The sequence below is a fragment of the Seriola aureovittata genome, chromosome 10 (assembly GCF_021018895.1).
Source record: "Seriola aureovittata isolate HTS-2021-v1 ecotype China chromosome 10, ASM2101889v1, whole genome shotgun sequence".
In the NCBI taxonomy this organism is placed as follows: Eukaryota; Metazoa; Chordata; class Actinopteri; order Carangiformes; family Carangidae; genus Seriola; species Seriola aureovittata.
In genome coordinates this window covers 3,223,378-3,247,822 of record NC_079373.1, presented here as the reverse complement: position 1 = coordinate 3,247,822, position 24,445 = coordinate 3,223,378, and the positions used below count along the sequence as shown (strand labels likewise).

At 43.3% G+C, this 24,445-nt stretch overlaps 1 protein-coding gene across 3 annotated transcripts; it reads left to right on the top strand.

Moving 5' to 3' along the window:
• Positions 1-1,903: 1,903 nt before the first annotated feature.
• has3 (hyaluronan synthase 3) lies at positions 1,904-22,839 on the top strand. 3 transcript variants are annotated; one of them, XM_056386317.1, is made up of 5 exons: positions 1,904-2,044; positions 16,738-16,831; positions 16,940-17,490; positions 19,710-19,811; positions 19,915-22,839. In XM_056386317.1, exons 2-5 carry the CDS (start codon positions 16,738-16,740, stop codon positions 20,842-20,844), a joined length of 1,677 nt encoding a protein of 558 aa, XP_056242292.1. In that variant the 5' UTR covers positions 1,904-2,044; the 3' UTR covers positions 20,845-22,839. The 3 variants fall into 3 exon arrangements, with proteins under 3 accessions (XP_056242292.1, XP_056242294.1, XP_056242293.1); XM_056386319.1 differs by lacking the exon at positions 1,904-2,044 and adding an exon at positions 3,571-3,710; XM_056386318.1 differs by lacking the exon at positions 1,904-2,044 and adding an exon at positions 8,920-9,219.
• Positions 22,840-24,445: the final 1,606 nt, after the last annotated feature.

The window sequence follows — 24,445 nt, the reverse complement described above, 5'->3', positions numbered from 1 at the left end:
TACATCATATATAATGAATGTGAATTACTGTTGTGAAATTCCTGCAACTGTCTTACCCAGGATGCACTGCCCAATTCAAACAGCTTATTACTGATCACATATCAGCCAAGCAAGAAAACAGTTAAAGCTCCATATTTGACACTTCTTCTGTGTTTTATTTGACATGTTGATCCATAAGAAGAAAATCCAAGTCCTGCAAGGTTGGATGGTGGGTCCAGGTGGGCGGGGCTTGGGCTACAGGTGAGAGCGGTGACTGCTTTTTTAGTGACATCACAAAGTTCCAGAAGTCCTGACGGCTGGTTTTAAGGCTCAGTTTCTGAATACAGGCTGTGTGCATTTCTCTGTGGACTGAGGCTTTGATACTTTCACAGTACTTTCACTTTCACAGTATTAATATAGAACCTAGACCTGATCTATAATCACACAGCACATGGACATCTACCTTTAGACTATATGGGACCTTTAAGACAACAGTGTTGTCTTAACTATATAAAAGTGGCTCAATTCCAGTTCCAAAGAAACATCTTATTTTGGTGTATTTCAGGCTTAAAGGAGCACTCCACAGATTTGAAATTTTAAAGTCACCTTGCTAGTCACTGCAAGTGCTATTTAGCCTGGAGACACAGTTGTACCAAGTCCTCTGTCACTCTGGAGGAGCTTTGCCAAGTGTAAGAAAAAAAACCTGCCTTATGGGCACGTTACAGAAATGTTATCCAAGAGACTGTGGAGGTTGACGTCCTGCTGTGAGAAATCAGACAATAAAAACACATATTCAGCAGTGTCTGTGTTTGTGTGAGGGGACATGAGAAAACGCTTCAGCTGAGCAGTGCTGCAATGTGACGGAAACAAAGAGAAGGTAGTTTGATGTGAAGCTGGATGACAAAAAATGTCTTTCTAATGACTGAGAGGAGACAGGCGAGAGGTAATAACAGTTACTGAGATCCACCTTCCACTGTAGGTCAAGTTACACTGTGTGTCAGGACCAGCTGAGGACGCTCCCCTGGACAGTGTCCTGCATTAAGACTCAAACTGCTCCCGGATTGATAGAATTTTCCAAACTGCGACCGAACTGTAGAAGTTATGTCGAAATACTGCCTTTTAAAAAATAAGTAAAATTTTTCAGTCCCAAGCCGTATGATGATTCATGAATTTTTATAATAATATTTAATAATTAACCTTATTAATTATTATAATTATAATTATAATTAACCTAGCACTTTTCTAGATCCACGTTACAAAGTGCTTTACACAAAGCAGCAAAATTACACATGCAGGTCGTATAAGGCAACAAGCAAATCAGAAATACAGTTAAAATGTATTAGTATTATATTAGAGTCCATTGTAGGAATTGATAAATGTGACAAATTCTCTTAACTTACTGTTGTGCATGTTTAAGAATAACTTTACATATGTAAAATGTAAGTCACTGCAAGAGTTAAATGTTAATGCAGAATTTCTTGAACCCCTTGAGTCAACCCATACACAAATTAAATATCTGTGTAATGAGAAAAACTGTTTTCCCCCATTTTGTGTAATGTTTTCTTTTAATCGGACTGGATGTTCTGAGTAACAAATCGTATGAACTAATCTCCGCAAATAAATATACACTTAATGATTAAGCAAGATAAACATACTTTGTACCCTGGATGAAATTTGAACTGTGTGCTTAAACATGTGTATTTGATAGTCACTGTATAAAAGAGCTAAGTTAGAGATTGAAGGGTGTCCAGACTCTTGATACCTATTTGGCCAAATAGTAATGTGTTGATCTTTGCCTCTGTTTATGATCATTGTGTTGATTGCTGGTTGTTCATTTTAATTTGACATATTGTTCAGTAATAAATCCTTGATTCTCGACAGACTCATTGTTGTCTGCTTTCCTCACCTTAGAGCAAAATTGCCTCTACAAACTTGGCGACGAGGATGGGATCAGACACGTGATCTGGACTCCGCCGGACGGACAGCCAAAGACTGGACCATCCACTGAGACCTCCATCCCGCGGAGCCTGGATCGCCGATCTGATCCAACGGACAACCACGTGCGGTGAGGATATTCAGTGATCTAACTTAGCTAAAAGTAGTTTAGGAATCATCTCACAACTAAGAGAAAGTTGTTGGCAGACGTGCCATGGTTATAGCTGTAGTATTTCCTGGGTTTGTATGCGTCTGGTGACTTAGATTCATTGATGCACACCTTTGGTTATACAAAGAAGACAGATAACTAGAGATTGGCAGCGGTCAGAGTAAAGGCGAGACAGGTGCAGCCATGGAGAACCTACCATCACTGTGTAAATTCATGAATGAACGGTATCCTGGTAGTTTAACCCAGTTCCAGAAGTGGTCTGAGCTAGGATTTCCCTCTAAAGGCAGTTTTAGTGAAAATCAATTGGAACAGTTAAAGACACAATTGCGAAAGTTGGAGTTTATGAGTCCAGCCCAGCACTCCGCCTTGATTGGAAGGCTTTTGGAATGTGGAAAGATGAGGCGAAGAGAAGGGAAAGACAGAGAACTGAAAGGTTCAATGCGCTAAAATCTGGAAAGCTTATGGAAATCCCTGATATTAACAATACTCTCTATCCTCCTCTTTCTGAGACTCTGAGGAACCCAACGTGCCTGGATCTGGACTCCGCTCCACCAATTCCTCCTCCCTATTTACAACCGGCACCAGCGTATTCGCCTGTCAGTACCCGCCGCCGAGCCCAGCTGAGACTCAAAGCAAAGGATACATCTTCCCTTCCAGTCACCCCCATATCCCCTGCCATCACTATGCCAATGGTCGAGGTGTCTGGAGTGAAGGGTCCGATCCTGGTGTTCAGACCCTGGTCAGATGCAGAAGTGGCAGAGGCCATGTCATACATCTGCAGCCACGAAGATAATCTCACTAAGTGGGAGACTGACTTTGTACAGTTTATCAAAGAATACAGGCCCACCATGTTGGAATTACGACGCCTGATGAGCAAATCTCTAGGTAATGATTACAACAAGGTTCAAAGTGTGTTTACACCAGCGAGAATGGCCTGCCGTCTGATGAATCCAGACTTTGAAGGGAAAGAAAATGCTGACTTTATCGACTCTGTGAAGAAGCTCATTGAAATGGTCCAAGAGAAATTCCTTCAGAGACTGAATCTGTCTGCTATCACCTCCATGACGCAAGGGCCGCAAGAGACATGCAGTTCGTTCTTAGCACGTCTAACGTCAGCCTTTGATGGTCACAGTGGCCTTACCAGACCTGACTTCATGGGTATTGAACCGCCCGACCCCCTATGAAGTTCATTTGAAAGAACACTTTTTGAGTCGAATGAGACCAGAGATAGTGCAGATGGTGAGGAAGTCTTGTGTCACCTGGAAAACCTGTCCACTTCCGTCCATCCTGCAGCATGCAGAGCATGCGGAGGAACAGCTTCAGCGAAATCAAATGAAACAAAGCAGACAGAAGAAACTGGAATATGTGCAACTGGCCATGTTCAATGCGTGTAAACCACCCGCCCAGAACCTTTCCAACACCGACCGAGGGGAATCAGAGGCAGGGGGAGAGGGAGAGGGAGAAGACGGGAGGGAGAGCGCATGTCGCTGCTGCGGGAGTCGCGGGCACTGGCAGGCGGAATGTCCTGAGAGGCCGAGACCGACCTTTTCCAGGGTCTCATTGAGGAGAAGTGGGGGCTCTGGAGGGGCGGACTCCGGAGACAGGGCACCATTCTTCAGAACCGCAAGTAAACCACCCTACACCCGCTCAGTTAAAATTCACTATGTATTTTAATAGTAAAGATTATGAGAAATTTCCAGAGCTAACCCTTACGGTTTCAAATTACCCGGTAAAATTCTTGGTAGACTCAGGCGCTACGTACTCAGTGTCACGAACAGATGCCAAAAAAGAGTGGAAGGTCATGTGTAACCGTAGGGTCTAGTGGTGTCCCTATTTTCGGGAGATGGCTCTGTCCCGTTGCGATGTGAATTGGATGATCAGATGATTGTGTTGATTGCCGGTTGTTCATTTTAATTTGACATATTGTTCAGTAATAAATCTTTGACTCATTGTTGTCTGCTTTCCTCACCTTAGAGCAAAATTGGCTCTACAATGTGCAGATGTTGAATTTCCTTATGTGAAATATATTTACCTATAAAATAAAAACATGTAAAATTATACATAAAACCTGTTAGAAATAGGAACAGTTTCATGCATTGACATACATGTCTAGCCCATATGAATATGTATGTTTATGTTTGTATTTACATATGTTACATGAATATATATCCATCAAAATATATTGATACATTGATATTATGTACAGCAGGGTCCAAAAGTGGAGACCACTTTCCCAGAATAGGAAGATAGACATTAAAATGAATAAGAAATCAGTAAGAAAAGCGTAGAGAATTTTTGTTATTTTAATAAACTTGCAAATATAAATTAAATATATATTGTTAACAGATATGCTTGCAATATGTTATACCATATAAAAAGTCATATATATTAAAATACAGTATGTTACAAACTTTTATAGAGAGGATGCATATATGTGATAATAATATATCCCCCTATAGTTAACATATATGGCAACATCACTCTTGTATCACTCATATATATATGTTACATTTCTGTATGGGTAAGTGCAGGTTTCTACTTTAGATCTCACAGGTTCACCTGAGTTATTTTGGTTTTCTACACAAACCTTTTTCAGAGCTGCAGTTGCATTTTCACGTCTTTGAAAACACTGTGGCAGCAGTGGATTTATCTTTGGCATATATGAACTCTAACATGCAGCAGAAAGTGGGCAATAGCTGGGCTGCTCTGTGTAAACAAGGCCAAATGGTTTCCAGCAAAAGGTTTGAACAGAGTCAGGCTTAAGGCTGGCAGACATTCCTTCCTTTGTCTCATCCATTGGGCAATCGGCGAACAGTGTATGAAGCATGACCTTCTCCGGCTCTGCCTCTGTGTGAACGTACAGCGGGCAAACACATGGAGCTTCAGCCTTCGCAGTCCATGGATATTTTCTCCCACAGGGAGTCACGGTATCACCATGGCGGGCGGGGCCCAGATGCAGGCTCTTTCATCACGGTGGCAGATTTAGGCCTCTGCTCATGCAGCACCGTTGGCTCTCGAGTCACACCTGTGTTTACACTGAAGGTTGTGTTGTGTGTCAGTAAAGCTCCGGCCTGCTGATTTCTAAAGAATAGATTTATTATTTTTCAAGTCATAAAGTTCCTTCTTTGTGTTTCCCCCAAACAGTGTTTCTTATTGAGCTGCAGTGGAGGGGCAGTAATAAAAAAAAGGGGGGGGGATTTTATATTAAAAAGACTATAACTCTCAAACAACTGAAGCCTCATATGAGCTTCAGGGAAACTTAAGAACACACTTTGAACAGAATGACGGCTACAGACAACTGTGAACCTGTCCTTTACAGATTTGTAACATAAGTGGTTGCAGTTTATTTCCACAGAAAGTGTGTTTCTTGTTACTGGATTGAACCTGTTTTCAGGTGAGTAAAATCTAAATCACAAAGGCCTGAACTGGAGTGAAGTAAAAGAGAGCTGGGAGTTGACTGCAGCACTTAAAGCGCATACCTTCAGGGGATGCTTACAGTTTATGGTGGAAAGCTTTTAAATTGACTGGACTGTATTTGAGATTGAGGCTTTGTGCAGTTACTTTGGATACAGCGAATGACAGTGATGCTCTGGTGAACCTGTACTGTTGTTACGATATATGAAGATACTACAAATGGAGAACTAAATCAGTTTTACACAAACACTTTGCAGCTTTGTGGTTGTAGTTTTTTGAATGAGAAGAAACACCAGAACGAGAGGCTTTAAACACAGAGTCACTGATTTTGGTTTAGTGTTTTTAGTGCCACAGATTCTCCAGATCTTCCTTAAATGAAGCTCAGTGTAAGCTCAATCAGGAAGAGTTTCACATTCACACTTCTCTCTCGCTCTCTCCCTTCCTCACCCCAATTCTTGTAATCAGCTGACTTAGTTGTTTTCCGTAACCAAGCCGATCTGGCCACGATCTCTACCAGCCAATCGCGTTGTCGCTTTGTCAAACTCTCTTCTCCAACATTACCATAGTGATGGTCCATCGTGATCTGTGAAGCCTTTTAGCATCGTTTATCTCATTGTTTCAGTTTTATCATTTAGTTCAGTCTCATCAGTGTCTCTTACATCAGCTGTCATTAAACCACTGCGCACCACCTCCCCAACACCGAGCAGCAACTAGCAGGTGAACACGTGGAAGCAGGTGGTTATACACCTGAATAAGGTGATAGTTTGTCAGTGTTGTGTTCAGCTTGTTGCGACCGAATGGCCAAAATCATTGAAGTTACAGCAATTAAATGAAGGGTTTTGTAGCCAAAAACACCACCTACTACTACACACCTGAGCTCACTTTGGATGCACAGTACAGATGTGTTTTTTTTATACAATTATTTTCTGTGAAAAGAGGCAGTAGAAGACTGCAGCTCAACTTGACACTACTCCTGCCTGCACAGCTCTCATTATAGTGAAGGTGAAGAGAGCGACTGTGCCTCTGACATTGTCTGTTAAGAGGATATTGAAGCGTTCTCTGTGTCATACAGGGTTTTACCATCAGCTTTGTCATCTACAATAGTAACAATAAAGAGTTAAAAAACGCTAAATGAAATGCTAATACATACAGTGGATCAGAGATTTTAATGAACTCAGCATTTTGACCAAGGTCATCCCTGCTTTGACACAGCTGGGCGTACTGACATCCACAGCGAGAGTGAACTCTGCAGTAAATTATGATGAAGAAAGACAAATTCTTTTACATTCCTACGTTTTGAATGAAATCAAACATGAGATAAATTGTGTTACTGTTGGATTTCAGCAACAAACCACTTGAGTAATGTAGCAAACATCAACCATCTGCAATCTCAGGACCCAAAAGCTTTGTGCACATTCACATCCTCAGCCTTAGTCTCAAAATATATTTTAACAGCGCAGATTTGAAAGGACTTTTATTGGTTCATAACGGGAAAAAAAAACACATTTCTCACATAACTCTTGTGACATTGAACCGTGCAGGGGAAGTCGTTGTTAGGATATCCATCACAGATTTCTGCCTCCACCCCAACAGGATGGAGGTGAATGAGTTTTGTTTCCATACATTGACAAAATGAGAAAAATCAGGTTATGATATAGGTTGGTACAGAGTCTGAGGAGTCTTTGTATAGAATGATGCTGAATGATTTAACTCTGGAAGTCGTCAACAAACCAGATTTTACACATTAAGCTCATTTTAAATGTCATGAGAACTACTAACCTGTGAAAACAAAAAAACACCCTCATAATTCAGTTTAGGGTTGAAGACTACAGACTTTTAACAGAAAGCAGTGACGTCCGTGTTTCCCGTTGTCGACCCGTTGACTGGAAATAAATTGACCTCAAAAGAGAAACACACGAGCACATGAGGCGATTCTTTTGTTTTTGGTCTCTGGAGTGGACAGAAAGTGTCAGTGTCACAAACTAAGGCTGACAGTTTCAGAGAATTTGGAAATTACCATCAGAGAGGGTCTAAACGTAGAACTACACCTCTCTGGGCTGCATGCAGGTAAACATACACAGGTGTCATTCAAGACGTGTTTGGTTTCTTTTACAGTGCGACTGGGGGCACGGTGTGTGTGTGTGTGTCCACCGGGAAGCATGCAGTGTCAAGAAAATCCAGTGACAATGTAAACAAGCCACTACATCCGTGGATTAATCAGTGCAAATGTAAGTGCAGTTTTCAAATGTAACATTCCCCACTGGCGAACACTTCCTGTTTTACTCCTTTAAGATACCAGTTTTCCCGTGTTTCAGCCATGGTTAGCTTTCAGTGAGTGTTTGAGAAAATCCTCCTGCAGTTAACTCTGGTGGTCTGTCTCAAAGCCTTTAATATGGTCAGTTTACCCTTTGTGAGGGGGTGGGGGTGGGGGGGAGTGAGCTGAAGCCATGAGAGGTTAGTTACAGTAATTACTATATCTCACCATGTGTCACAGTCAGGGAGCCCGAGGGGCAGCTGTTAGGCGTCTGTGAGTCACTTCAATGTTATTTTCTTACGGGAGTTTGTTTTAAATCCAATGCTTTCTATTACCTGACTTGAATGAAATGTGTTTGAGTGGTTTTGGCAGCTGTATATCGATTCTCAGGCACACTGCAATTTGTCTCCGGCTGCCAGCCCAGCGTGGTCATGGAACCTGCAGGATGTCAGCAGCTCAGCCGTGGAGCAGGAGAGGAGAGGGAGGGAGGGTAGGTAAATAAGCCCATAAAGGATGCTTTGAGTCAGGCGGAGAGAGAGGAGGAGAGGGGGCTCCGGTCAAACAGTCCCCAGGCTTGTTGGAGACTGCTGGCTGCATTGCAGAGAGATAGGGAGCTAGCCGGGGTGTTCAGGGAGGGGAGGGAGGAGGGGGGGCAGGCAAGGAGAAGGAAGGGGGGGTTAAAGGAGACAGACAGAGGAGCTGTGGAGGAGAAGCTCAGCAGTGTTGGTCTGCCAGCCAGCCAGCCAAGCAGGACAGCGTGACAGAGGAGAGAGGGAGAGGAGGATTCGGGCTCTGCTGCAAACGGGATGCAGAGAGGAGCTGATACTGCAGAACGGGACAGAGGGAGAGGTGGTGACGAAACCTGGGGATGATTCACTGCAAAGGACAAAGGAGAAATTAAATTTTAAGGACGAGGCCAAGATCAAGCTTTGGCCCTCAATCTTCTCCTGCGCCGTCGCTTTGGCCCCAGGCTCATGGTGGAAATCAAGAGCCGGGATGGAGAGCACCAGAGGCAGAGAGAAGACAAGCCGCAGCCCCCAACCTGTAATCTACAGATGTAAGACTGCCCCAGCATCAGCTGCTGGCTGAGCACCTCTGATCACATCACAAGTGGAGGGGGGGGGGGCTGGGGGGGGGCTTCATGCCCTGGGAGAGTCCTGGTAGACCAAGGGAGGAGGTAGAGGAGGAGGAGGAGGAGGAGGAGGAGGAGCAGGCAGCAGGGAGGCTGGCTCAGAGAAGTGGTGGAGGGTGGTGGTTTAAGCTGCCTGCTGTATTTTTGTATGTGGGATCTCCTGAATTAAGCAAGCAAGCGGGAATAAAGATGTAGTGTGAGCTGGTGGAAGGAGGGGGACGGAACAAGAAGTGTGCTGTGCTGAGGAGAGGGCTGGACGTCCTGGCTCGACGGACGGACCCGCCGGACGGAGATCTGAGGGGAAGACGAAGACAGAGGGTCCACTGGGTCAGGAAGGTAAAGGTTTTAATACTATGCTTTGCTAAGAGACAATGTCCTTATGGTTTAAACTCCCCCCACAGGGACAGAAAAATAAGACTTTTGCTTCTTTTGCTGCTCCTCACTTCAGATTAACCTTTAAACTTGTGTTCAGGATTAAACTGAAATTGAATGTAATGCTTCAGGTTTGGCAGGAGGGTGTAAAGGTTTGGGAGAAGAGAATGAATGAAAGTATTCACATGAGAGAGGGACAGAGACTGGATGGAAAGTTTGAGTAAAAATTTGGAATAAGCAAACCTTAAAGCTTAGTTAGAAATTGCAGAACAAAGAGTTGAGTGTGTTCAGGCTTGTGTGGTAAATGTGTTTGCAATGCGAGGTAGAGAAAATATTTTTTCTGCCTGACACTGTGAGTGTATATGTGAGTTTGTGAGTGAGTGAGTGAGTGAGTGAGTGAGTGAGTTAACTAATCACTTGAACAGGACTAAAGAAGTTCAGAACTGCTGCTCATTTCCACATTAATTGCTGGAGGAAGTTGTAAAATTGCTCAGTAAAAGTGAAGGAATAGGTGTGTATCTATGCTCCCTGCCTGTGTGTGTACATTACCACTGTGTTGCCTCTGGCGTCCGCCGCATGCGCTGCTTTTTTCCCCGTGTGGGGGCAGGCAGACAGTTAACCGTTAGGAAACAGTTGACAGGAACGCCTCAGTGCGGCTGTTTGAAGGTTTCTGGCGTCTCCAAAGAAAACGCTGCTCTGTTTGATTTTCCACGGCATCACCGCCGTGCTGGACGTGCCTGAGTCTGGCGACGTTTGACACTAAACCTGCTGCTGTTTGACAGGCTGCTGCTGCACAGTGAGACCTCAGGTGAAGTGTTGTAAGGTTAACATCCCACGACTTCTGGTCCAGTCACAAAGGATGAGTGATAACATCCAGCTGCTGGATTAAAGATACTATGTGTATCTTTTGAAAGAAGAAATGACATATTCTTCCTCTTACAAATGAAACATTTAATTCATAAGTAATAAAATGCACCTTTGCTCATTTCAACACAAAGCGCAGCAAAGTTTACCTTGAGCACCTTCTTTTAAAAGTATTTAAGTGTTCAAAAGTAGATTTTTTTTATGTGAATACAATGTTGTATTGTTCCACATTTACAGAAGCTAATGACTCTGAAACAACCTGCTGACTGACTGACTGACTGACTGACTGACTGACTGATTTTAGAACCTGTAGAATAAAAAGCTTGTAGGATGGACTTCAGTCAGTAATTAACTCTGCATTTTCATTAACTAACAATTAGCAGGCTATGCGTTAGCAATGGATTCACACAGGACAAATATGACAACTTGGCAAATCCATAAGAAATCCATGAAAAGTAATTTGACCAACCATAGAACAAAAACAGCAGCTACTACAAGTCGACTGTTTAAACGTTTATCTGGCATTAAACAAATGTCACACACCCTGACATGTTTTCTCAAGGTGGACAGCAATTTTTTTTAGGCAGCGATGGAGAAAAAGAAAAAAAAAATCAAGTAAAGTACAGATACTTGAAAAATCTTAAGTACAGTACTCAAGTAAATGTATTTGGTAACTGTCCACCCCTGGGTGTGACCAATGTTTTATGGTGGCTAATGTTCGATAATGTTTGTCTTCAGATAATCGTGTAATTATGTTTTTAATTAAATATGTTTTCCCCTCAGTTTCACTGAGCTTCATAGACGCTTTAGATTTTTGTTTAGGTTTTACTGATTGGTTCAGTCCAACATATAAATTAATCTTAATAAAACCACTGATAAACCCACTGTACAATACCTGCCCAACACCAAACACAATACACACTGCCAGTATAAATGTGCTGTTCTTAAAGCCGAGACAGTAGTGTCCTAAATGGGAAAGATTCATCCTCTGATGAGTTTGAATAACGCAGCAAGTTTCGTGTTTTTTTTAGATTTCTTTGTCTTGAATGAAAGACAGACTGAATAATATTGGGGTCACCATCATCAGGATATATGATTCATACTGAGATTTATGACAGGTCTTAAATCCCATGTTAAAATGATGGAAGGCCAGAAGCTGCACTGGGTCCACTTCAGTAGCAGGTAGTGTGAAATTACTCAGTATCAAACAGACCTGAAACATAATTCAGGCATGACTTTGTGTGTGTGTGTGTGTGTGTGTGTGTGTGTGTGTGTGTGTGTGTGTGTGCTGTGAGGACTTCATTAGATTTTCCCTATAGCTACATCACTTCCCTCATTATGTAATGAGGTCTGTGTGTAAAAGAGGATTGTGTGTTACACTCTGAGTGGAGACAGTGACTGAGCCCTCTAGTGGTAAATGACTCTGAAATCCCACACACACTTCTACAGGTTTTTGTCTTCCTCATCACCACGTCAGCACAAGGTTTATCCAGGTTTCACAACATATCTCTGTGATGTGAGTTCTTCTCTGCTCAGCTTTGACCTTGACTCATCTTATTGATGAAATCATGACTCACATCAGCAGGAAGTGAGGCTTCGGGGAGCTGACAGGTTTAATGGAATTAGAAAGCGCTGGTTTCAACAGTGAGAAAATGCAAGTCAATAAACAGTCTGCTCATCAGGCCGGACTGGATCACTTCTCTTTGTTTTTTAATAACTGGATGAGACGCAGATGAAAATAAAGATCTGATTCGATATAAAACAGAAACATATTGACAAAAACGTGAGTAATTCATATTCACACACATTCAAGTTTGTTCATACAGAGAAAATGAACATGTTAGATCCTGTTCTCCACCATATTCTCTTCTATGGTGTTCACCAACCACTGCTTTAATAGTCAGTTCCACTTGGTGTACCTCTATAGACAGGCAACAAACCTTCTAGATGAAAATTTCATTTTGAAGACAAAGAGAAGAAGTGATCAGTAAAATTATAAAAGGTTTTTACAGAAACAGGTTAGGTGTGAGCACAGCTAATAATTTCAGACAGCAGTTAGAAGACAGGGGATAACCTCCTCTAATGTGTCTTATTACAAACCATTGGCTTTTTCAATTGTAGTGTGGATCCCAAAGGTTTCCATACCAAACATATTTAATTTAATTTATTTGATTCTGAGTAAATGTTTGCAAAATGACACACCATACAGTATATTTTCACTCCAAAAACATACTGATAATATAAGATACATAATTTACTGTAAATGTGATATTATCATACAGAGTGGAAAATACTCAGCTGCCTCCAAGTGGCCCAAAACAAATTAATGTTAATTAATTGAAGTGTCACAACACAAAAGTAGAAAATTCTACAATCTCATTTCACTGTCATTTAATTACTTATAAAGACAAAGCACATTAACCCACATTTGTGTAAATGCAGCAGCGTTAGCCAGCTGGCTAATGTTCAACTGCAGTCCTTTGGTGAAATGATCCAATAGTGATACAAGCAACAAAAGAAAAGCAGATCCAGAGCAAAGAGTCCAGGCCTAAAAATATTTTTAGTCATGGACTGATTTTGAAATGTAGGACATCCATGTTGTCCCGACCGTCCTCAGGCTCAGTCATTTGTCCGACGGGCTCTGAGCCAGTGGCATCTCTAAAATGATTCCTACCCCCAGAGCAGGTCTGCCTCTTGACCTTTGACATATTTCATGCTTTATTGGGCAAATGCTTTATTGTAAAGTAGTGGCAACATATAAGGAAGTACTGAGTGCATGTTACTGTCCAGTATTTTATCTTTGTCTCCTTCATGTCCTGTTTCCTAACTACCTTCCCTTCCTAACTTCCTCCTGCTCTACCTAACACTCTTTTCCAAACCTACCCCCCTCCCCTCACTTCTTCTTCTCCCTCAGCTGGGTCAAAGTCCCTGTGCCGAGGCCAAACCATCATTCGGTAACACCCCCCCTCCTCAGCTGAACTCCCAGCACATTCAGTCAGAAACCTCTTCCCATGTGGCACTGTCTCTCCTGGGATACACCTGGGAATATTATTACTGATCTGGCTGATGTGTTTTTACCTGGGAATGTTGATTAGCTTTGAAATAACTTTTCTTTACCTTTCATATATTTGACCTGCTTCTTTACCTAATGCAGCTTGTTGGAAACGTCTTCATCCTGGATCATTTGTAATGATCTGGTTGTCCTGGACAACGTCTAGCTTCTAAACATGGATCCTACTCTGGCTTTGAACATAGACCTGGACCACATGTACACAGGATCGATAAATCAGGTTCCAGCATCACCACAAAATCACTCAGGATACAGTATGTGGGTAAAATGTCAAGCCACAGCCTCAGGTGTCAGGATACCTCTGGTTCTGTGAAGAACAGTTGTCAGTTGTCAGATGTCATTTTCACCACATTTACCTCAGACATTTAACTTTTCGCCAGAGTGACTGAGTTCATACGGAAGATTTTAAGATTTTTGATGGAGCTCAGTTTCTTTGGACTTCTGTTCAAGTAGAAACTAGTCTCTAGATGTTGGTGTTAATCCTACTTTAATAGAGGTAATAGAGAAAACATCCTTTACAGAGGCAGGGTGTGCAGTGATTAGTGCTCATGTGTGGAATTAGGACGTTCTCCTCGTGGCTGTGGTGGGTGGTCTCTGGGCACTCCGGCCTCCTCTCACAGTCCAGAGACACGCAGGTTAACTGGCAACGCTAACTGCATTGTGTGTGTCTCTGTATGTCTGCTCTGTGATAGACTGGTCCAGGGTGTTCCTCACCTCTCGCCCAGTGTCAGCTGGGATTAGCTCCAGATAAGCGGTGTAGCTAATGGATGGATGGACATCCTTTCTAAACTCAGAGACGGGCTGACTTGTGGCTGCAGACAGAATAATCTATTATTCACTGAATTCTGTTTCATTTTACTGTTCAGGGGAAAGAAATGCTGAAAACCTATAAAATGCAAAAATGTAAACTTTGCATTTAATGTTTTTCATTTTTCATCTTAGTCATTCCCTAAAATACCAAGTTGCCACTGTGTTACAGTCAGTGTAACACAGCAGATGTAACCTTGGGGCTAATTGCACATGTCCCCCCCCCCCCCCCCCGACAAGTCTCGGACTAATCCCAGCTCCCAACATGCCAACAGCCCCTTCTGGTGACTGTGGCCCTCTAATCAAACAGTCAACAGTTACTGTTCCGCTTGTTATCTGGCCTGTGGCCTCGGGGCATTCAGGCCACACTGCCTCCGCATGCTGCTATAATCAACCACAGATCACATACAGAGCAGAAGCTCCTTTGTCTGTGACCCTCAGCGGCAAATATGGGATCCATACTCATATCCCATAAGGACGTATACAGTGTGATATATGACCTTGTGTCACCCTTTCTATCAAAGAAATAGTCCCTACTGTTGACAGTGTGTTATATATTTCTTTTAAATGTTTCAAATACAAATGTTTAACAAAATCCCTGTCACCTCCCTTGTAGTAAAGTTTGAAGTTGTATTTTAAAACCTCAGTAAATAAAAACAGACAATTTGACTAAAATGTTAATACTCTATATGTGGGATTTTTCATTGTTTTAAGTGATGCTCTTATCCAGGAGGAACCTGAATGCAACTACAGGATAAACATAATACCAGTATGACCAGAATAGTCGAGCAGGAGTCAGTTCCAGGAAAATAAATACCAAGCAGAGAGGGGGGAACAGAGGTTTCGGTGAAAAGTTCTGGTTTTGAGATTATCCTAAAGAACCTGATGTGATGAAACATGAAAACAATGGTTGAGAAAAAAATGTTTTGTGTGTGTTCCAAAATTCTCTATTTACAAAAATGCCCTTGTCTGTCAGGACCTGAATATCACAGACAGTTTCTCCTGGAGAGTGATTCAGTGCCAGGATGTAAACTTGTTCATCCACCCAGAGAGGCAGATAACTCTGTCTGTGCCGGTGGGTCCCACAGAGCTGAGCTGAGCTGAGTGTAACAATATAAATATGAGTCTGTCTCTCCTGCGTGGGCCTGACCAGGTGAGGGCGGGGGGGGGGGGTAATTTCATGAATGAAAGGGCAGGATTGTTCCTCCGTTCAACAGGTCCTGAGCACTGGCCAAATCCTAGCTGGCCTTTATTTAGAGCTATTAACCCAGAGGGAAGAAGGGAATGCCAGAGGGGCTGAAGGGAGGAGGGGTGAGGGAGGAAGATGAAGGAGAGGGGAACAGATGTTCAGGAAGTGTTCGACTGTAAGTTCTTTCACTTAACGTGATTGGATATCCATAAAATGGGAGTCAAATACTCTTTGATAGTGTTTGACATCATGTTATTCTCTACACTGTGTTTGCATAGCTGTGGTGGTCTGAGGCAGCAGTGCTAATGGCTCTAGTTATGATATTAGATGCAGTGATATCATTTCTTCTTCCTAAAAGTAGCAGCAGCAGAAATAACAGCAATAATACAAGTAATATTACTATGAGAGGATTTATCACTAGTGCTTCTAATTGCAGAAGTAGTTGACTAGTACTAGTTATAGTAGTAGCAGCTGTAAACCAGCATCTTAGTATCTCCTCTGTTGCTTCTGGCGCCATTTCTCCATGACGACAGAGACTGATGTTGGTGTGTTGACAGCGGCTCACATTTCAAATATGGTAAAGGACTGCGACTGCATGTATGTAGCTGTTTTTTACCCAGAAAACAGAATTAAACTTCTGGCCCAACATACAGTATACCTGGGGCCTCGGCCCAAGTCTGGCCCTTATACCTCCACATCTCATCTGGGCAGATTTCGACTGTTATCCTTCACTGATTTCCTGTGTGTGCGCCAGAATTGGTCCAGATGTGGAAGCAGCATCTGGCAATCATGATGTATATGGGCCAGATTTGGGCCATGGAACCAGGCGCATTGTGAAGTCAAGTCCATTTTTATTTGTAAAGCGCCAATTCACAACAGAGGTTATCTCAAGGCACTTTTCAAACAGAGCAGGTCCAGACCTTCTCTTTATAATATATAATATAATTATAATTATAATTATAAGAGTACACTGGGCCAAAAGAAAACAAGCATGTGGCCTGAGTATGAGTATTCTGCTATCTGCAAAGTGTTACAGACCACTCAAAGAACTTTGGAAGAGTGGAAGTCACATTCACCCGTTCACACACACATTCATTTATAGCACTTTTCTAGCATACACTCCTATTCACACACTGATACATCAGGGTATTTCAGGGTTCAGTTTCTTGCCCCACACACTTGCAGACTAGAGGAGCAGGAAATTGAACCAATGACCTTCCAAATAGTGGACGACCAATTTCTACCTCCTGAACGACAGCCAACCCACATACTGCTGAAACTGCCCCTCCCCTGTTCTGACTAACATGCTCAGGCTCCTCCCATGTGTGGTACTGAAGTGGCAGCCAATATAAACACAGTTAACCCACTTGTAATGTATTTTTTCTCTTTTCTACCTTGTGTCTTCTCCCTCTCCCTGCACGTTCACCCTCTGTCACATAAACTCTTTGACCTCCTTCTATCCGTCCCCTGAACCCGACCCCTCTTACTTTCTGATTCTCACCTTGACATCTTGTCGGGGTCTCCGCTCCCTCACCTCCTCCTTCACCCTCAGATGCCCTCTCGCTGCAGGAATACGCTGAACATCGTGGTGACCACCCTCTTTGCTGCAGTGGTCCTCTTCACCATCCTGCTGGCCTATGTCACAGGTTAAACTTGTGAATTTCATACAGACATAAAGAAGCAAGTACATGTGTCAAAACAAGTGATGGTCATGTTGTTTTATACTTACTCCACTGTGTTTCTTCGTTATAAAGGCTACCAGTTCATCCACACCGAACAGCACCACCTGTCCTTCGGCCTCTATGGTGCCTTCCTCTCCCTCCACCTCCTCCTTCAGAGCCTTTTCGCCTTCCTGGAGCATCGGCGCATGAGGAGCCCGGCCCGGCCCCAGCACCTCCGTCGCTCCGTGGCCCTCTGCATCGCCGCCTACCAGGAGGACCCGGACTACCTGAGGAAGTGCTTGCGCAGCATCCGTCGAATCTCCTTCCCTGGCCTGAAGGTGGTGCTGGTGGTGGATGGGAACCGGCCGGAGGACCGTTACATGATGGACATTTTCCAGGAGGTGATGGGGGGCGCTGACCAGGCCGGCAGTCTGGTGTGGAAGGGAAACTACCACAGTGATGGGAGCGGAGGAGGTGGTGTTGGAGGCGGAGGCAGAAGCACAGTGCACATGGAGGAGGCGGCACGAGTTGCTCGGCTGGTCAGAGGCTGTCGCTACTCCTGCGTCATGCAGGAGTGGGGAGGGAAAAGAGAGGTGATGTACACTGCCTTTAAAGCACTGGGGGACAGTGTGGACTATGTGCAGGTAAGAGCCACAGACAGAAAAAGAGTTCGCATGAATGTCCTTGTGATAAAATGTCTGAGTTTAAAGTTTTACACATGAAGATCTGAGCTCCTCTCTCTGTGAAACCAGAAAATAACCCTGATGATGTCACTACAGTTAACTCTTCTGCTTGAGACTTTAAAGGAAAGCCGGTATCCCCATTAACTTGATTACTTTGTTGAACATCAACCTTCATTTAGACTCTGTCCTTACACCTTTTCATTGTTTCAAAACCTCACTACAGTCCTCATGATCAGATGCTTTGTCTTCCAAAAGTTCCAGTCTCTGATTTTATGCTTGTTGTGAGATCATAAGTGTTTCAAATTTCTGTTCTTATAAGTCGAATCGCTTGTCTCGCTTGGATTCTAATATCTTATTCCTCTGTTACTGGTGTATCCTGTTTGTTTTGCTTTGCTTGCTGTGTGTTAAGGCTTGACATATATAAGTATATGGTACCAACTGCTTAAATTCAACACTGCAAGCTTTGATAGCCAATTTCTGGGTTTTTTGGGTCAGAGCTCTGAGTAACCTGTTTACTCCATGTCCATCTCAGTTTATGACGCCAAAGTAAAGGAATAAGCAAAGTTGTGACAAATCATCCTGTGGGGAGCAATAATGTCTGAACCAAATTTCATGGCAATTCATCCAACAGTTGTCAGGACATTTCACTTACTATCAAACATGTCAACCTAATGGTGGCCCCTTGAGGAAAAGTCAGGGGATGTCAGTGGGATAAATCTTCACCATGTCGTGCACAGACAGGTGACAAATTTACAAAATAAATGAAAACCCAACATTAAGTGTCTCAGCCAGGTATTGGGCCACTACAAGCCGGCAGAGCTGCACTGCTCCTTGACATTGATGCTGGAGGATGAACACCATTCTTCCGAAACATATTGACCTCATTGGGTGTTTTGATGACGGTGGTGCAGCGTGCTGCCTAACGTGTCGATGCAAAGTTTCCCATAGGTGTCGGATTGTTTTTGAGATCAGGTGACTGTGAAGGCCACAGCATATGATTCACTTTTCATTTTCACAGTCATCAAACCATCAGTGACCCCTGGTGTCCTGTGGACGGAGCCATCGTCATCCTGCTTCTCCACTCATTTTGTCTGCATGTCTCCACCAGTTTGTGTCAATCCACCAACTAGACGTTGATATTTTTCACAGGAGAAGTGAAATCTTTGACTGGCCGTCAGTGCTAGATGAGAAGTCAGAGGGTCTTCTGGGGCCTATGAATGTTTGTATAAAATGTCATTATGATCCATCCACTTGTTATATTTATTAGATATTTCAGTTTGGACCAAAGTGGTGGACTGACTGACAGACACCAGACAGACCAGGATTACAATCCCCAGTCATTTGCATGGCTAACGGATGATATTGGCAGAACGCCCTTCACTACAACTGAGTGTGGGTTGGCTGAGTGTGTGTAGTTAGAGCCAAAAATAATCACATTACACAAAGTCCTCAGGGAGACAAATTTATATTCATCTGCATGCTGATTTGATATCTGCCTCGCCTCTGTGCTGGTGCATACAGACGTCCACATGCCTCTGAATTAAATAGATTTTAAAGAGGAGACTGTTTCTACGTAAAGCTTTAGTGTGTGGTAGAAATACCAGCAGCTTTGAATTTGGTTGCTTAAATTGTGCTATAAGCACAGTACCACACAATAACTGTGCCTCTATGGATGTTTGTGTTTGAGCAGACAAACCTTAAACCAAATTTTAAGACTAAATTTAAACCAAAAAGGAAATCTGAAAACTATATTTTAAATGAACACCCAACAGTCACCCAAGTCAACTGAAAATCAACATCGGACCCCTCATATAAAGAGTTAACTACTTGCATTCCAAAATGATGGACCACTCTTTATAGCCAGCGGTTGCACGTGCGCCCTCTGCACCCTTGCTTTGGGTCAAAGGTCATGTCCACAGCTGACCTGGTGCTGCACAGTCACAATCAACCAGCTGGGATCTCCGTCAGCAGACTCTCATTTCTCTCATGGATTTTAGCATTAATACCACTGAGTGCTCTGCAACACCTGCAACCTTCATTTGAGCAGTGCCTGTAAGTGGCAGTGTCTGTGTGTGTGACCCTCAGCATTATTACACCATGTGTGTGTGTGTGTGTGTGTGTGTGTGCGTGTGTGTGTGTGTGTGTGTGTGTGTGTGTGTGTGTGTGTGTGTGTTTTTCAGGTGTGTGACTCAGACACAGTTCTGGATCCAGCATGTACCATCGAAATGCTGAAGATCCTTGAGGAAGATCCGATGGTGGGAGGAGTCGGTGGAGACGTACAGGTGAAATATAATACCATCAGTCGTGGAAAGTGTAATGAAGGTTGACTGAAGCGTCTTGGGGAAGTTTCATTTTCTTCCTTTCTTGACTTTCTCCATCCTCCAGATCCTCAACAAGTACGACTCGTGGATCTCCTTCCTGAGCAGTGTGCGCTACTGGATGGCGTTCAACATTGAGCGAGCCTGCCAGTCCTACTTTGGCTGTGTCCAGTGTATCAGTGGCCCCCTGGGGATGTACAGGAACTCCTTGCTCCAGCGTTTCCTGGAGCCCTGGTACCACCAGACCTTCCTGGGCTCCAAGTGCAGCTTCGGCGATGACCGCCACCTCACCAATCGGGTGCTCAGCTTCGGCTACAAGACGAAATTCACGGCGCGATCGCAGTGCCAGACTGAGACGCCGACCGAGTATCTGCGTTGGCTCAACCAGCAGACTAGATGGAGCAAGTCCTACTTCCGTGAGTGGCTCTACAACGCCCTGTGGTTCCACAAGCACAGCCTCTGGATGACCTACGAGTCTGTGGTCACCGGCTTCTTCCCCTTCTTCTTGGTTGCCACCGTCATCCATCTCTTCTACCGTGGAAGGCTGTGGAACATCCTGCTCTTTCTACTGACCGTGCAGCTGGTCGGGATGGTGAAGGCAACCTACGCCTGTTTCCTGCGTGGCAGCTTGGTCATGATCTTCATGTCGCTCTACTCTCTGATCTACATGTCCAGCTTGCTCCCTGCCAAAATATTTGCCTTGCTCACCATCAACAAGGCTGGATGGGGAACTTCGGGCCGCAGGAAGATCGTCGTCAACCTGATTGGCGCCGTGCCCGTCACGGTGTGGGCGATGGTGCTGCTCGGAGGTGTGGTGTATACGGTCTACTGTGAAACACAGGAGCCGTTCAGTGAGACAGAGAAAGCCTTGTTGATAACAGGGACAATACTCTACGCCTGCTACTGGGTCATTCTGCTGGTGCTCTACCTTGCAATCATAGCCAAACGGTGTAACAAGAGGGAGGAGCAGTATCACCTGCCATATGCAGAGGCATAAACCTGTTACCAGGGAGACTGGTAGGACATTCGCGCCACATTTCACTGCAGTATGACTCTAGCACGGTCTCTGTTGACCCTGTGCACTGCTAGAGTGATGAGCTGTGAACCAGGAACACACTCACATCTTCATCACTGGTGCTAAAAAAAAAAAAAGGTGTGAATCTGCAATCTGAGCAGCAGGAAGTGAATCCAGTTGGGGAAGACTCAGAGATGACTGGATCCATACAGCTTCCCCATTTATATCATTCTCAATGGTGCTTCATATTGAAAAACCAAACCAAACCGAACTGACCCAGGTTATCAAGTGTTCATACACTGATGTGATAGTGACGTGCTCAGAAGAACATTAGGTAGTTTGTGGGTACAGGTTAGCGGTTAAACTGACCGGAGGGTGCGAGTAAGAGAGTTAAAGGTCTTAGTTACTGGTTGGTCAGTTTTTCGTGTTCTTCATTTTAATAAAGATGAGATGGGATCAAATGTAACGGAACTGAGCTTCTATTATAAAACAAAAAAAACAATCAACAAAATAGCAAGGTAGTTTTCTCAGATTAGTCAACGCACCCCTTTTTCAGACAGGAAGTGAACCTCAGACGGATTTAGACACTGGAGCGCATCTGGATGGTGTTCAGACAGAAACGTAAAGTAATTGTATGTAGTGAAGCTGCCGACAGAATCAAATTAAAGACCCGGCTGGGCGTAAACGAATAGATGTGAATTTGTCGGCACAAGTTGAAAACGTGTCGACCTGAGCGTAAAAATGTGCTGATTTTGGTGCTTTATGAATATGTTTTATAAAAGTACAGAGATGAGGGAAAAACTGACTGAAGGGAAAATAATAGAAAGACCTGGAGTACCTTCCATCAAACTCTCGGTAAGACAGCGAACAAGCTTACCCCCAAACTTCAAAGTAACAGAGCTTTACTGGGATTAATAACTCTGATATAGTTACTGATTGTCAAATTACAACCCTTTACATTACTTGCTAGTGAAAATACTAAGTAATGTGTTACAAATCACCACTGAATATGAGGCTTCAGCAGACTGAGAGTATTTCCCTGTAAAAAAAAAAAAAAAAATTCCCTCTTTGTGTTTCCACTTCGTGAGCCACAGCTAAAGGATACTGAAAAGTGCAGTCGCAGAGGGAAGGACGTTGCTACAGAGACAGAACGGACAGGAGCAATCATCACAGCAACGTACATACAGTATAGTCATGTGAGTAGTGTATTCAGATGGACCTTAGAACTCCAAAGCGATCCTTTAAGTGCACGTTCTGAGACGTACCAGTTTTAAGGAAGTACTCTAAAGAGAGCACGAGAAGTTCTCTTGAGCCCACGTCTCGCAGCTGGATGCAGCGGTGTGGAACCAGCTCTCTCATCAGCCATCAACAGCACAATCATCTGCTCCAGCTGTATTTTGTGAAGCAGCTGTGATCTACCAGACCAGACAATCTAACATATCTGAACATGTGACATGCAGTTGTATCTTTGGTGCTGTTGAGCAGTGTCAAATGAGTAAACTTATCGTTGTACATCGTGGTCCAATTCTCAGCTTACAGTGGTTTCATTCAGAGGTTTTTTACAAGGTGACTTTTACATATTGTGAAGGTGCCAAATTATGTTTGTGTAACAGTAAAGTTTTACTACTGGACTCTATTCTCTTAACTGGACATTTGTGTCGTTTTACATGAGGTGTAGACTTTGTTTATTCATCCCATCAACACCAGAGTAAAGACTGAAAACCAAAGAGATTTCTCTGAAGTGAGGGCTTTGCTTTCACTTGTTTCTTTATTGTTTTCAAATGTCATATGATCTCAGATCCGTCCACCTGTCAAGTATGACACCATCAGCAATATCTGTATCTACACTGACAGCGGTGGACATTTCCTCTTTGTGCCATTTAAGTTATGTTCATGTGGTTTTACTTTGAGCGGGCTGTATGAGTTTAAACTTGAAAGTTCAACAAGGACACATACATTAAAGAGACATTGTGTTTATAGGCTGTCTCTGTCTGATGGTCACGCAGCGATGCAGGAAATCTTCCTTCTTGATTTTCTGCTGTTTCTCTGGGCATCACAGGATGCTGGAACTTTCCTAAGTCATTAAAAATGCTTCCTGTTTTGGACACAATCTTCCCATTCATACCAAATAGAGAATGTCTCCATGATTTAAATGACAGCACTGACATTTTCCCCCATGCCCTTATAATATCCCGATTATATCTTTTGTTCACTGCGATGAACTATGTTCGCTGTTCGCTTTAAAAAAAAAAAAGAAGAGAAATACATTTTCAAGCATTAATTAGACCTTCTGTTATTATCTCCCTTGTGTCAGTGGAAGTAAACAGGTAACTGTGGAGAAGTAGCAGCTGCTCAACTCTGATCAGTTCACTTGGCTTTGGATCAGTCTCTGTTGCTAAGATGCTGAAGAGTCCAGCCTCAGATAAGTGAGAGGCTTGAATGAGAGGAGACACCAGGCCAACTACAGAGAAAGGCCCAGAGATTACAGACTGTCTGGGGGGTTTATTTTAGTGGACATATGATGCTGTTTTCTTTTTATACTGGAGGGTGTAGTAGACGCCAGTTTGTAAGGGATATATTTACCATGTTTGTTTTAAATCTGACTCAAGAAACTTACAGGAGAACGAGGCCTTTCAAGAGCAAAACCACACTTTAACATCAAACTGAAAATAATCCTTGTGTTTTCATGTTGGCAGAGGATTACCCAACTTTTGTTTCTTGTATTTTTCCTCCATTCAACAGTTACAATAGAGATGTAATGGAGAAAGAAAGAGGAATGACATGCAACAAATGTCCCCAGCTGGAATCAGACCAGGGTCATTGCAATTATATGATAGGCTGCATGTACAGTCATGACACGCCTGCACTTACCCCAGAATACAATTACAAATGCTTTGGTATTAAAGTGATTGTTCAGGTTATTTGATGTGAGGTTGTGTGGGGTACTTATCCATAAGCACTGTATTACCTGCAGTAGTTTCAGATCAGCACGCTGCCACTTTAGAGAAGCAACTGGAGCTGAGTGATGAGCTGCTTGTGGACGGCGTCATCCTCCTTATCTGTTTATCACCTGTTATCTGTCGTCAAAGAGCACTTTCCTTTGGAACCACAGTTTGTAAACCATTAAATTATCATAAAACTATGCACACTGTATTACTCCGCAGATCAGACCGATGAAGTCAGACGGAGCTAAGTGTAGCTGTGCTTGTGCGTAGTAATACGGTGAAGAAAAAAAAAAAAAGCAGCAGCACAAAAGGAAAGTGGCTATTTGGCAGCAGATAGAGATATATTCAAAATAAAGCGAATATTTAAAGTGATATCAGCTTTTTTCTGTGGGCTACAATATGTTTTTTGCTGTCCCCGTCCACAGCAGCTCATCTCTCAGCTTCTCCTGCTGCTTCTCTAAACTGAGAGCTGCTCCAAATCTATTGCAGGTAATTCACTGACTATAGATAAGTACCTCACACAACCCCACATCAAATAACCCGAACTATCACTTAAACATGTTTATCTTTTGTTTGCATCGGAGAAAAAAATCTGATATCACCCCAATCAGAGCTCCAGAAATGGACAGGACATTATT